Here is a 14,758-nt window from a genome sequence, read left to right as displayed (position 1 = left end):
GGCATATTTTATAGTAATAGTTTATCTGACTAAATTGTAGATTTTCTGAAAGTTTAAACTTAAAGAAATATTAGTTTGAAGTCACTGGCAAACATCTTTACATTAAAAGATCTAGGGAACCACTTGGAGCAGGTTATTCTGTTATTGCAGACCATGACCAGTGCTGTGAAAAATCTACTTTCTGAATAACTAAGGAGAAAGAAATGAGCCACCAAAAGTGCAACATCCATGCCCATCAAGTTTAGGTTATTTATTCTAGAACTTTCTAGCATTTCATTATATATAGCCTTAAGAAGCTAGCACAAATTGTCCACAAATTGTTTTTTTTATGTAAGTGCTGAGTTATTAGGAGGAAACATTGAGGTATGAATCTAGTGACAGCCAGGCTTGCCAGACTTCCAAAGTAAAAGCTCTCTTACAGTCAAAACCAAAGCCAACACAAAATAGGGTCAGAATACTTTTCTGCCTCATGACTCACTTACATTTGCTGTTGAATTGTCACTGTATGCCACATAACCATCTACAGGCTGAGTGTCACTGTTATCTCCACTCTCATCCACTATGGTGATTGAGTTCTGGGGACCACTAAAAAAAAAGTTTTGTATCAAAACATTGAAGAATAAAGTTGCTTTAAAATAATTAATGTTTTGATTATATAACAATATCTGACATGATCTACAATTGAATTTTGGCTTATTAGTATGAGTTAGTGTTACTTAAGATAAAAGATTTCACATTTTAAAGCAGCTGCTTTGTAAAATCCCCACTGCTGTCAACATACCTGCCTTTGACTTGTAATTTAACATAGTGTTTATCTTTCCAGACTTTGTTCATTTGTAAGTCCTTCCACTGCTGATAAATAAAATATCCAAGCATCTCATCCTCTTTTGAGCCAGCCTCATGAGAAGGGTACTTCTTATTCAGCATGCTAGAAAGAAAGGCCATTCAAAATTCAACTTAGTTTTGGAAGAAAAATGAAGCAAATTTAAATCATCTGAGACTAACTCAAGTTCTTGAAAATGGGTTCACACAACACTTATTCCACAGTGTCACTTGCCTCAACCTTCACCACCCCACTGGAACTGCCTTTTTTTCCACAGGCAGAGTCACCTTGTTCAGTCATTACCTCTCCATATTTTTTTAAGGTTGTATTAGCCTAATTACTAATTACATTCTCATCTCTTTTAAAATAGGAGCAGGTGGAGAAATTCAGAGTAGATGGAATATTCAGAGCTCCGGATCAGTTTTAGATCATCTTCTACTGTCAATCCCCAAAAGTCAAGTTACAGATTTCTAAAACTACCTAGTTTTAGTTGTAATATAATTCCTTATTAGCTAGACAAAATGTGCTTGCTATTCTACTAACAAGAGTAGCCAATTTGCCAACTGTCATCTCCTTATAATGTCCAGAATGTCTTCTTTAACACCCTCTTCAATTCCTCTGCATCTAGACTCCTCTTCCAGGGCCCCCCAGATTCCATAGCTGACACACTGACATGCTTGCCTCCCAGTCAGCTAGAGGATCCCCAGGCCTTACCATCACCTTGTCACTAAAGTCCTCTGGATCTTACCTGTCTTTGAGGCTGCTGGGCCTCCAGATTCCTGCCCATTTTTACCTGACCTGCTAGTTCACCTTAAGCATCCTTCGTTTTGTTTCTTCAAGTTAGACTCTGAGTTCCTAGACAAAGGCTCTCATTTTCTCTATTTGTATTCCTGTATTAAGTATTGTAGTTTACACTAATTAGCTTATGCATTAAGCCTTTATAATTCAATCTTACTTTAAACTAGAGGTGTAACTTAAAACTATAAAGAAAATCTTCAATTGTAATATCTATTTTGCATAATGGTTTGAGGCTCCTGGAGTAGTGAAATGATGGAACTTTTCTTAAACAAGTATTTAATTGCCTGCCATGATCTACCAAGATTCCTGATAGGTACTTAGCCCTGTAGACATGAACAACTTAAACCCTAAACTAGCTGAATATACTTATATGACATAAACTAGTACGGTGTGATGACCTATACGAATAACTTAGCGATTCTCAGCAATACAATGATCCCAAGACAATTCTGTAGGACTTATGAATGGTGCTGTCCATCTCCAGAGAGAACTGGTACAGCCTGAATGCAGATGAAAAATAGTTTTTCTTTATTGTTCTTTGGGGTTTTTGGTCTGTTTTCTTTCACAGAATGACTTAAGAGATGTGCTTTGTATGACATGTATAACACGTCAAATGGGGTGTACAGACTGCCTCAACATGCAACAGTAATTTAAGAGAATGTACATTTAGCAGTTTGGCCTTGTAGGACATTGAAGAACAGGGGCAGGTGTGGGTGGGTAAGCAAATAGATGAATAAATGGATGAGTATGTGTATACAGTAAATAAACAGTGATAGAAGTTTGACTGATAACCTGTAGAGCCTAGAAAATTGAACATGAATCTGGACTTTATATTTGGGAGTTCTAATGGTCTAAAGGGAATTCAGTCTCCATTTTCAGTTGTGTCAGTTGTGACCTTCCCCCCCATCCCATGAGGCTTTCTTGACAGATACTGGTGTGGTTTGCCATTTCCTTCTCCACTATGCCCCCATTTTACAAATGAGGAACTGAGGCAAAGAATGATTAAGTGACTTGCCCAGGGTCACATAGCTAATAAGTGTCTGAGGCTGGATTTGAACTCCATTCTTCCTGACTTGAAGGCCTGGAGGTCTATCCACTGCATCACCTAGCTGCCCACAGGGTGTTCTACCGGATCATTTGTATAGCACTTTTGTCGACTGTAGAACTTTTCTTTATTTGATCTTTTCTTCAGAGCTGTTGGAAATCACACAAGAGTGCTTACTAGATACACTTATCTTTTTATTCTGTTCTCTCTAAGGAATTCTCTTTCACTGCTCACAAAAATTATCTAAACCATCCCTTCAAGCCTTCCATGTTCCCATCTTCTCAGCTGGGGACCTCACTTCTTAGTTTTACGGAGAAAACAGGCCATTTGCCCAGAATTTCCTCATCTCAAAACCCTTGAACCCAGCAGACTCTTCTCCAGCAGACTGCCCCCCTCAATCATGCTCTTTCACCTTATCTTCTCCCTACCTACCGCTTCCTTAACTGAGCCCATCAAAAACATAGCCTTTCCTTCTCCAGACCCTACTTCCACCTCAATTATAACTCACTTTCTCAGCCAAACTCCTAGAAAAAGACTTTGCCTCTCTTTCCTCTCCTGACTCCCTACACCTTTGAAATCTAGCTTCCAACAATCATTCAACTGAAAATGCTCTCTCCAGAGTTACTGATAAATGTTCCCGATGGTCCTTGGTTCCCCTAGGCCGAGGTGCTGTGCTGGACATTGGACATTCTCCACTTCCTTTTCTGGGTTCTTTCCTGTTTCTTCTCTGCCTGGCAGCTCTTTTTCAGTTTCTTTTGTGTTCTTATTTACATGCTACTTAACTGTCCCCAAGGCTCAGCTTTTCTCCCATGGCTCACATCATCTCTTTGTATCTATCCAGTCCACAGGCTCCCAAGGTCTGTAATCCTACACCATTAGCCATCCATTGGACATTTCAAAACAAAGGCCAAACAAGTCCAAAAAGTTCCTAAGACCCCTGTCATAGGTCACCATTCTTCCAAATTCCCAGGCTTATGACCCTGGTGTTATATTTGCCTCTCTGCTGTCATATCTCACAATATCCAACCAGTTGCCTGCCAAACCTTGCCATTTCTGTATTTCCACATCCACAGCCACCACCTTGGTTCCAGACCTCACCACTTCCCCCCTAAACTACTACAACAACCTCCCAATTCATGTCCGCGTGTAATGGTAATCAGGGCAGGACTTTTTGCTGTTTTCTTTTGGGATGCTAAGACTGTCAAGCACCTTTGACGAGTCTAGCCTTTGTTTGAATGCGGCAGGTAAAGTGGGACTTTTTAACGTCTTGGAGTCATTGGTTGGAAACAAAGTATATGATATAGTATTAATGATTAACTTTCCCACAACCTGGATGGTGAACCTCAAGCCCTCAGGGCCCTGAACAGGTGTATGTACTGGAAGGTTAGCATTTCACTTTTGGGGGTACACTCATTGAAAGAGTGTGGGAGACAAGACTCTGGGCAAGCCGTTGAAATAGCCCCCCTGAAGCTTTAAAACCCAGATGTTGGAGCTTCTCTGGTAACTATAGTGATTTGATCAGACGACGTCTGGTCTGTTTGTAATTTGTATTTGCCCTGAAGTTCAGGGTGCTGCCTTTCCCCCCCGAACTAAGTGAATGATACATGTTTATTTAAAGTAAGATTGTTAACCCCTTAAAGTTGCTTTCCTTCGAAAAGCAGATCAAAGAAGCTGTGTTGGCGGCCCTTCTATGAGCTCTTGTAGTTGGTCTTACACAGCCATAGTAGCTGCTAGCAACATTGTTGTAGCCCCATCTCCCCCCTCCCTCAGTATAACTATACCATAGGACCAGGAGGTGGTGGTGGGGTGACAGTGAAGGCCCTTAAACCTCCATCCTTTACGTTCTCTCCAACTTGCTTTTCCTGCTCCTCACATAGGACATTGACTAGCCCACATACCATACTAGGTACAGCATTAATACTTGCAACCTGGTTTTTGTCCCTACCATTCTAATCAAGCCCAATGCCTCAGGTTTTTATCCTAAATGTTTAAGATTTGAAAGTCTGTCCTTAGCTTCTGTGAAATGGTATTGTTTCTAGGGCCTTTCAATGTGAGATTTCCCCAGGCCCTGAGAGCACAGGCATTTTAAGATGGCCCTTTGGCTTTCCTTGCTACAGTCATCCCTTCTATGTGGGTCACCCCAATATACTGCTGGTCTGAACACTTTCTTCCACTCTAGTCACACATTTCCAACTACGGATAAATGCCTACATGGAGCATTTCATTAGGATTTCAATGTCTAAACTGCAGACTCATTCCTACGCAGGTCTGTCCCTCTTACATCCTTATTTTTGATAAATGACCACCACCCTGTCAGGTCTTTTCTCACCAATTCTTTCTTTCTCTGCCTAGTTCAGGAAGTTATTCTCTATCTCACTGTACTATTGCTATATTATCAATAGCTCTATTATCTAAAAAACACTTCAGCTCTGATGATGTCACTCACCTTCCCAAGTCTTTAAGGCTTCCTTACTACCTACCAATAAAACCTATAAATACATAACTTTTTAGCCTGGTAGTCAAGGCTCTCTACTTTTAAGTCTCCCACTACTCCCCAGAACTACTCACAGTTCCCCTAAATATGCCTGCTATTTTCCTATCCTCCTGCCTTGTTTAGCTTTCCATTTCTACCTGGGGAAATCTCTGTCCACCTAAGATCGAATTCTGCCTAAACAAAGCTCTCTCTGGGAAATAAAAAGCATTATTCTGAATCCCCACAGTACTTTTTCATACTTCACAATGCTTAACCAAAATAGCAAGCAAAATATAAGTGCTAATCTCCATTAGAATGCACCTTAATTCTTAATTTTATTAATTCAACTTGGCATCTACAATGTGCAAAGGATTATGCTAGACGCAGGGAATGCAACTTATAAAGTTTTACTGTAGAAGGCACTTCATACCTGAAAATGATCCTATCCGTTTATTTTAATGGGTCTCGTACAAGATAAGAAACAGACCCAACTTAGATCTTAAACCAGAACTCAATATTGCCAAGTTCTTACCTGACTGTGTCATCAAGAGTTCCAGCATTCAGTCTCTCTGACACCATTCTTTTCAGGTCATTCCAAGATAATGCAGGTTGAGGTTCCAGGAATGGAAGGTCTCCTGGGGAATCATCCTTTTCATCTTCCTGAGTTTGCTCTGTTCCTCCACTGGAACCATTCGAACATTTAACATTGTTTTCTAGCTGTTTACAATAACCCAAGTAGCCGACCATAAATCCTAAGGATGAACAAGAGTTGCTCTCTGAGGCATAGTTCCAACACTACTAAAATCTTCCCCTAGTCATATAACCCTATTCATAAAATGTCACAGCTACGAGGGATTGTGGGTCATCTAATCCTCAGTTTAAAAATGAGTTAACAGACAAATGTGTAATTGATATTTTTAAAAAACTAAATACCGCCTAAGTTATTGCTTTTAACATTTACTTAAAATGGTGACAAGCCCAAAGCCAAACCAAAAATAAAAACAAAACAAAAACTTACCAAAAGGTCTCACTGGTCTTATAATTTAAATACCACTGACTGATCTTTGATTCAACTTTAGTAGTGGAACAGATCACATTTACCTAGGATAACATTTTATACAGATAAACTGCTTTTCACCTACCAATGCCATACATGGAGCCAGGACACAATTCCTGGTCTTATATTTTCTATAACACTACCGTCTCAGTGAAACCTACTCCAGAGTTAGCTTCACAAAGCAGAAGGTTGGCACAAAAAAGGATGAATGATGGATGATTTGATGCCTTCTAAGGGTCCTTCTCCTTACCAATCAAGAAAAAGATCGTAATGGCAATAAGCCCAAAGCAGATGTTTCCACCAACGGTTTTTTTTTTGACGACATGGGGACGATTATTCTCTATGGTGCTTTCACCACTGTCTTCATCTTCTGCAGCCAGTTTCATTTCCACGTGACTGCTGTCACCATCCATTTGCCGGGCCAAACTAAAGCGTGTATATGAAAGTGGTTCTCCACTAAACTAAGGTTTAAAGAGAAACAGATAAAAAGAGGATGAAAAGGAATTAGGAGTCACATCAGAAAGGGGAAAGCACGTGAATTCAAGAATACTTTTATTTAGGCTCAATTCAATTTCTCTCCTACCTACACATACCTAAAACATGTCTCCAACTGGCTCCTCTCTCATTATTCTAGTTATACCAGTCCTGTCCTTTATAGACTTTCATCTGTACATCTCCTACCCCTTGTTACGAGTTCCTTTGCTGAAACATGAGCTGAAGGTGTTTTTCTTTTAGACATTATGTCTTACATTCAAGGCTTTTACAGCAAAGTGCTCTGATTAAACCTATTCTAGAATAATCACCTTTTGAAGGAGGAGTTGGGCCTCAGAACCCAAAGTTTCATCACAACTTAGAAAAAAATTTGCTTGAAGCGGTTGTGGTAACATTTGATATTCTTCCTAGTTTTATCACTACGGTCATAGCCATGCTTATTAAGAAGCATTTACTAATGGGTCAGGCACTGTGCTCTATTGGCCCTGGGGATACCAAGACAAAATTAGTTCCTACAAGAAGCAAACATTCTATCAAGGGAGATACCATGTAAATACTAAGTATAAAAGAATAAAGACCAGGTGGTGAGGAGAGACGAGAAAAGGCTTCCTACAGAAGGAAGTGTCTGAGCTGTGTCTTGGAAGGAGGTAACTCAATAGGTGGAAATAAGGACATTATTTGAGGCATGAGAGGCCGGTTCAAAGTCACAGCACGAGCTGAATACTGCAATGGGGACCAGAGAAAACACTGGCGTGGCTGGTCTGTGGACTACTGTAATGGACAATCATGTACAGCGAAATGAACCCAGAAAGATTAGACTGTGGCCAAATCTTGAAGAGCTTAAAAAGCCATGAGTTTATGTATTTCACGCTTTTTAAGACTCACAAAGAACATGTGTAACATAAATCTTACCAAGTTGGAGATTGCTGATCTGGCATGGTCCATCATAACTGAACTTCTATACCAACTGCTCCAATAACCTAATAAGGTAGAATAAGAGGAGTTATTAAGTTACATAATTAAGGTGATGACTACTAATAGCCTATGGTTCAATTATCTTAGTTCCTATGCCAGATCTTAGCACCTATTTAAATAAAATCATGAACATGATTAAGGATATTCTATGCATTTATTTTTTCCTTCATCTTTGTTTCTTACACCATTATACCGTTCAATGTGAAGACAATGTGCCACTTTTCTTTAAACAAGCAAAGTAAGATGAGTCATGAAACAAGGACAGTCAGCCATCACTATTTAGGAGAGAAGCTTAATCAGGAATGCTTAGGATCCTATTGCTTTGTTCCATGAGATCTTCCCCAACAATGCCTCATTTGCTCTAAGATATATTAAAAGGATAAAAATCTACCTTGGTCACTCAACTTCTCAAAAATCCTACAATGGCTCCCCCACTGCCTACCAAGTTCAAACTCAAGGGCTTTGAATGCTAGGCAACCTGGTACAATTCTACCTTGCAATGCAACCTTCCCTTCTATAATCTCTTATATAGCTATCCCTTCCACATCACAGGGGTTAGGGATGTGGCACCCCAAAGATCTGGAAAATCCACATAAAATTTTGGCCCACTCTTTGTACCAGATGAGTCTGATCTTTTTTTCTTTTATGGGGTGTTTTGGTCATATTGGCTATACTGTACATATTTTATCCATTTCTCAGTTTCTAAACTTCTGTGTCACCTGCAGCTTCCACAAAACTTTCCAAAAATTCCCATTTAATTTCCTATGCCAACCTGTGCTATATCAATACGTGAGATGGGATACTGATTTTACCAAGAACATACTTTGTGCCATCAAACCAATCAAAGCAGTATTTATGAAGCATCCTACTATATACTGGAGATACAAGAACAAAAGTGAGACAAGTCTGTCTTTAAGAAGCTTACTAGAGAATACAGGTAAGCAAATGTAGGATAAAACCAACTTAAAACAACTTAAAACTGTAAAACACAGATGAAGGTGGGAAGTCACTCCGAACATACTCTACTGGGATAATCAGCAAAGGCCTCTAGACGATGCTTCAACAGACCCTTGAAGGGAAGTGGGGATGTAGGGCTGAGAAGGGATGACAGACAGAATGTTCCATTTGGGTAAAATCAAGTAGGCCAATTTGGCTGGGATACAGAGCAAACAAGAGGAGAAATGTGTCATCCGCCTGAAAAGGCAAATTGTAAAGGACTTCGAATGCCAAACAGGAGTTTAGATTTTATTCTGAGGACACTTAAGTTTGAGTACGGGAGGTCACTGCCGGGCCACACCTATGCTTTAGAAGTATCAGTGTGAAAGAGGAGAGCAGGTGCAGGAAGATCAATAAGGAGCCTATTGCTGAGGTTACAGTGATAAGCGCTGTCAAGGTGACAAGGGCCTGGATCAAGGTTATTATAATAATGTTAACATGGAGAAAGAATTGAGACTTAGTAATTTCGGGGATTGAGAATGAAGAAGTGAGGTTGACTCCTGGGCTACAAACCTGCATGCTTAGAAGAGCATTGGTACATTCCACAAAAACAGGAGAAATCACGTGCAAGGGTGGACTTAGGGAACAAGACGATGGACCGGGATAAGCCTGTGGCATGTAGGATTGGAGCTCAGAGGAGTGATAAGGGTTGAATTTGTAGATCTGGGAATTATCTGCAGAGATGATAGTTGAATGCCAGAAAACTTCTGCAATCAAGAGAGGACCAAGACCAAGCTACTCTCTGGTATCTTTGCTCAAGATATTTTTTAAATTAGAAGCCCTTCCGTCCCCATGAAGACAATCTCACCTAAACGTTAATGGATATTTTAAAAATGATGTAAGGGCTTCAGAGCAGCTAGGTGGCACAGTGGATAGACTCATTTTCCGGAGTTCAAATCAGTTCAGAAAGTCACTAGCTGTGTGACCCTGAGCAAGTCACTTAATCCACCTGCTTCATCTGTAAAATGACCAGGAGAAAGAAACGGCAAACCACTCTAGTATGTTTTGCCAAGAAAATCCCAAATGGGGTCAAGAAGAGCCGGACAGGACTCATCAAGGGCCCTAAATGGCTTCCAGATAAAGAGGACACTAGCACCCTGAAGGCAAGAATTGTGTATACTACCTCCCCCTGCCCTGCCAAAATTAATACTTACAGACTGACGGAATAACAAAAATTCAGCCAAGATAGCGCCTATTTATAATTCACTGTGGATAAATTTTAAGGGCAAGCTATCATGTATTTTTAAAATTATAGCTCTGACATATACGGCTCTTCATGGTTATCTGATGTTAGGTCATGACTGACATACCAATGAGCTGTTTAAAAACTGTATTTTGAGAAGTTTTATTTTAAAATTGAAGAATTCTACAACTTCTGAAGTTTAATGGTTTGATACCATAGTTATTTCAGGTAGTTCTCAAACTACCAGCGAATACATAGTGTATACTATAAATATATATCTCACTTGGCTATAAAGTAAATTAGAGACAGTGTCCACAACTCCTAAGAGCCCATACGCTAGAAAGGCCATCAAGGTCATTTTCCAAAGAACATTAAAGGGGAAATGGAAAAACCAGAGCTGAAGTAAGAAATGCAATTCCTAGAAGCATATTCTCTTACTCTTCTGGGAAGCGACTTATCGCATCCCCTCCAGAGACCAAATCTCCAGTGCCAGAAGCTCAAGAGTCACCACACCTTTAATTACGTAGCCATTTTCCTCAGTTCTGCAGCACAGAAGTTAACACTTTTGGCTGATAAAACTGGCCAAGTGTCATAGTAAAAAGTACTCTGGAAAGACTCATGGTTTGTGCCATATCACTGGAACTAAAAAATGGAAAGGTACCTCAGAAACCACAGGAATCCCAATCAGCGGTCACTCAGCCTTTGTGTGGAGAGCTGTAGTGACAGAAACCTTAGCTAATGAAGGTAGTAGCTCTGTTAGGAACCTGACTGCAATCCATCCCCACCCTATTTCTACACTTGTGTTCTCTAGGGACAAAAAGAACAAAATACTCGGTCAGGATTAGTAACTTACATTTATATAGTTCTTAAGTCCAATCCTTTTTGTGTACCATGGCATTCCTTTACATAATTACCACATTCTCACACACTCTACCCCACCCCCCTACATTCCTTGTACTTCTCCAGGCTATACATCCCTAGCTCCTTATGACATGGTCTTCATTCTTCTTCACCATCTTGGTTACTCTCTTCTGGAATCACTCTAGATCTTCCTAAAGTGAAGCACTCAGAAATAAACACAATATTCCAGACCTGGTCTGATCAGGGCAGAATACAGAGCTATCCAACTATTAAACTTCTTACTGTAGAGAGAATATCATGACATTTGTTTTTCAAGTCACAATGTTATTACTCAAGTTTTTCAACTGACTACAGTCTGCAGATCTGTCATTCAACATATTAGTCTGTTTGAAAATTTTGATAAGCATGTCTTAAGGCTCTATCTCTAACCAAGTCATTATTAAAAGTATTCCATAACTTGGAGTCTAGGACAGTTGGGAGCATTTGGCAGAGCCTTCTTCTAAGTCAGTGTCAGCCATCAAACCTTTTGAGTCTGGTCATTCGAGTGACCCAAATCTGCCCCACTGTACTACTGTCTTGTATTACCACTGGAAGGTCACAACCTAGCAAATCAGACTGACAGACCAGCTTGGAAATATGCTGGAGATCTTGGATGGGGCTCCTATACCTAGTAATAACTAGCTTCTATTTATAGTTTGGATGTCATTATTAAAAATGAGGAAAAAAAAGACTACTATGTAACAACATTCCATTTCAGATTATGGATCAAGAAGCAATCTAATTTACTGAGTCCTTATTCAGCTCTGTGCTAGAGGCTGGGCATAAACAAAACAAAAATGAAACAATCCCTGTTCTGCATAGATACGTTAGTAGCAAGTAACTCCTATTTGGGGTACAACAATTTATGTAAAATGAACTTTCCCAACCCCAGCTGATGACTCTGGCTTTGCTCCCATCGGGCTAGTTTTGCCACGCGAGTCATGGGCAACGTTCTCCATGAAGGGTATAACCCCCGCTGTTTCTATTACACAGGTACACGCGTGGGAGTTCTGCGGTACACTACTACTGAAGGCACAATTCTCAATTTAGAAGAAGCAGGCCGGGATAAAAGGATGTCAACTTTTGTTTCATGGTCAATGAGGTCGAATTTCTGGGCTACCAGAGATCACCGAATCAGCATCTTGTATTCCAAACCCATCTCTAAAGCCAGAAGGAAAGGTATCAGGTGTCAAGGGCCGGCTTCCTCTTTTTTTCCACTTTCCCTAAGGCCATCCGGAGATAGCAACTATGCTCTGTCAAAGAAAGAAAGTTTTTCTCCTCACCCTATAAAAAAACTAAAAGGTACAAGGTACAGATTTTCAGCCATTGGCTTATGTTTACTTTGCAAGCTGACTGAAACTGCAGTATCAAGATCTTAGGTTCTGATATAGGGAAAAAAACACTTTGTCCTGGGGATGCCCTTTAGTTCATGAAATTCAAACTACTCAAAAAACTTAAAATTCCAGTAGTAATTAAAGGGTTGCCATTTTACAAGGGGCTAATAACAAGCTTAGGTGACCTGGCTCAAAGTCACTGGCAAAATCCTGAGTAAGAGAAATAAAAGCTGTGCGCGGTAGTGGGAAAAGCACCTCCCGCCCCCCACTTACGCTCCAAGGTGCCGGCCAGGGTCTTCCAACTTAAAAAAACTGAAACCCCAAATACCTCCAACCAGGCCCCCTATTCTCCACATATGAACAGGCCTTTCTTTCCCGGCCAAACATGGAAGATGAATTCTAACCCAAATAGCCAGGGAGGGACCACAGAGGTTTCCCAAAGCACAGAGCCGAGGACACCCCGAGTCCTCACCCGTGGATCGCCCAGCTCCCTTCACGGCCCCACCCCGGGCAACGGATGAGCAGAGAAATCAAACTCTACTATTAAAGTGGTTTTAATGGAGACTCGGACTTTCCAGCCCGAGGCTCCAAGGGCCCTAAATTGTACAACCTGAGATCATCAGACCCAGGAGCCAAGTTCAGCAAAAACGCACGCACGGGCGAACATGCCGCGGTCCTCCTGCGCGGGCTGCAATCCCCCAGCCCGGACTACGCGCGGCAGCCTCGCTCCTTCCCAGGAGGACCGGGCGGCCACCCGAGCCCCGGGAAGTGCAAGGCTCAGGGCTCAAGGTCACTTCGCGGAATCTGACACTCGTTCCCCGAGGCTACTTCCTGCAGCTGCGGCCACGTGCTCCAGAACGAGCAGGCAAAACGAGTTGCTGCATTACCGGCCAGAAGGGACCGCAGGGGGCCTCGTTCTCGCCTCTCACGCAAGGGCCACGGAGCCTAAGGCGACTCCTATTCAACTGCGGGGGCCTCAGTGCCATTAAAATCAGGGGCCGGGGTGTGGGGGAAGCAGTCGGGAAAAGCACGCATCTCGGAGGCTTGGGCATAGGAGGGTGATGGAAGAAAGCTCGGGGGCAGTGTGGGTGGGGGGGGGAAGGCAAAGGGTGAAGGGAAGAGCCGGCACCTCGGAGCAACTACCACGCACAGCGCACGCAAGCCCACGCGTGCCCGGCGAGGATCGTGCGGACGCTTCGGGGGCGCCCCCATGCACCTGCAGTGCGCTCCGTGAGGCGCGCGCGCTCCAACCCCCAGGGCTGGAGGATGGGGGACGGGGTGGGGAGTGGGGGAGAGGTCCGGTCCAGCTCTCCGGCTCCCCCTGGAAAACCCCTCGCTGCATCCCCCGAGCCTCGGCTGCCCCGGGACAAGGACTGGGGAAAAAAGCAGGAACGGGGGAGGAGAACGGGAAGCCGGCTACGCTCATCCCCGCAGACCGGAGAGCAGGAGGGGAGACCCTGGGATGGGGAGAGGGAGGCGCAGGTAGCCCTCGCCTTCACGTCACTCACTTCAGAACGTCCTCCGCCGATGCCGCGGCCGCCACGCCGATGAACGGTACCCACCGCGCCGCCAGAGCCCGCTGAACGCCGGAGTCGAGCACTCCACCGCCTTTATGCCAGACGGTTTTCACGTCACTTCCTCTATCACGTACGCACTTCTCTCCCAAACCCCTCAGCGGTGTGGGGGGGGGTGGGGGGGAGGCAAAAGCCTGGGAGCTGGGAGGTGCAGCGCGAGCGAAGCCTAGGCACAGAGCCCTCCCTCCCACTGCGCCCAGAGGCGCCTGGGGCACGGAGGAGAAAAGGCGCCAAACGGCTGCCGGGGTGGGGGCAGATCCTGGAGGATCACGGCCCGGCGCCGCTCTTCCTTCCTCTGCCCTTAGAGTCACGCCCCCCCGGCCGGCCCACCACGTGTCCGTGTGCAACCGTCAAGCGGAGTGGGAGATGCGATTTGGCGCTGCTGGAGCTCGCACGTGTAGTAGACCTCTTAGACCGGGGGTCCAAGGTCTACCGTGCAAAATCAGACCGTGCCAGGGTTGAATTCTTGAGACCTTGAGGTCCAAGATTTCTCTAAAAGTTGGATTGTGCTTGGCACATAGTAGGTGCTTAATAAGTGCTTTTAAAAAAATACTATATAACTAATGTTCTTTGAATCATTCCTTGTTTGTATTTTATTTATTTCATTAAATGTTTCCCAATTGCATTTTAAAAATAAATTTTAACAATCATTTTTTTAAATTTTGAGTTCCAAATTCTCCCCCTCCCTGCTGCTTGAGAAGGCAAACAGTGTGGGTGCTGATTATACATTATACAAAACGTTTATTAATGCTTCTCAACTTGATTTTCCTCCTTCCATACAAACTTTCAGAACTTCCGAGGCTATATATGCATTATAAATACTGATGGACAAGCTCCTTAGGTTGTCCGCCTAATTTCTTCTTCCATCTGGTTTTTCTTGTGTGGATAGTTAAGCCAAACTCTTTTGAATGATTACAGGTCTCACCCAAGAGTCTGCAGTGTTCCGGAATTTAATGTAACCAGCTCAACATCACACACAAACAGGAACACTTAAAGAACTTTGTAACCTATAGGAAATGTCTCTGAGTTGGATTCTGAGCTGAATCTCTTCCGTGACAATGATGAACACCCCTGGCAAGCATATTTTTCCATGTTTTATGCCTTTCTG

At 42.7% G+C, this 14,758-nt stretch overlaps 1 protein-coding gene across 2 annotated transcripts in view; it reads right to left on the bottom strand.

Moving 5' to 3' along the window:
• TFRC (transferrin receptor) overlaps positions 1-13,961 on the bottom strand; it is a 30,127-nt gene extending 16,166 nt beyond the window's left edge. The window contains exons 1-6 of one of the 2 annotated variants that reach the window (XM_036747900.1): positions 13,585-13,961; positions 7,601-7,668; positions 6,447-6,657; positions 5,672-5,891; positions 782-928; positions 483-585 (exon numbers count right to left, since the gene is read on the bottom strand). In XM_036747900.1, the coding sequence (XP_036603795.1) occupies positions 483-585; positions 782-928; positions 5,672-5,891; positions 6,447-6,657; positions 7,601-7,636 (717 nt within the window). In that variant the 5' untranslated portion in view covers positions 7,637-7,668; positions 13,585-13,961. Of the gene's footprint in view, positions 1-482; positions 586-781; positions 929-5,671; positions 5,892-6,446; positions 6,658-7,600; positions 7,669-12,686; positions 12,883-13,584 lie in introns of those variants that run through there. The other variant, XM_036747899.1, reaches the window with a different exon arrangement.
• Between the last annotated feature and the right edge of the window lie 797 nt (positions 13,962-14,758).

This window comes from Trichosurus vulpecula, chromosome 2, assembly GCF_011100635.1.
Source record: "Trichosurus vulpecula isolate mTriVul1 chromosome 2, mTriVul1.pri, whole genome shotgun sequence".
NCBI lineage: Eukaryota > Metazoa > Chordata > Mammalia > Diprotodontia > Phalangeridae > Trichosurus > Trichosurus vulpecula.
This window is presented reverse-complemented; position numbering and strand designations above follow the sequence as displayed.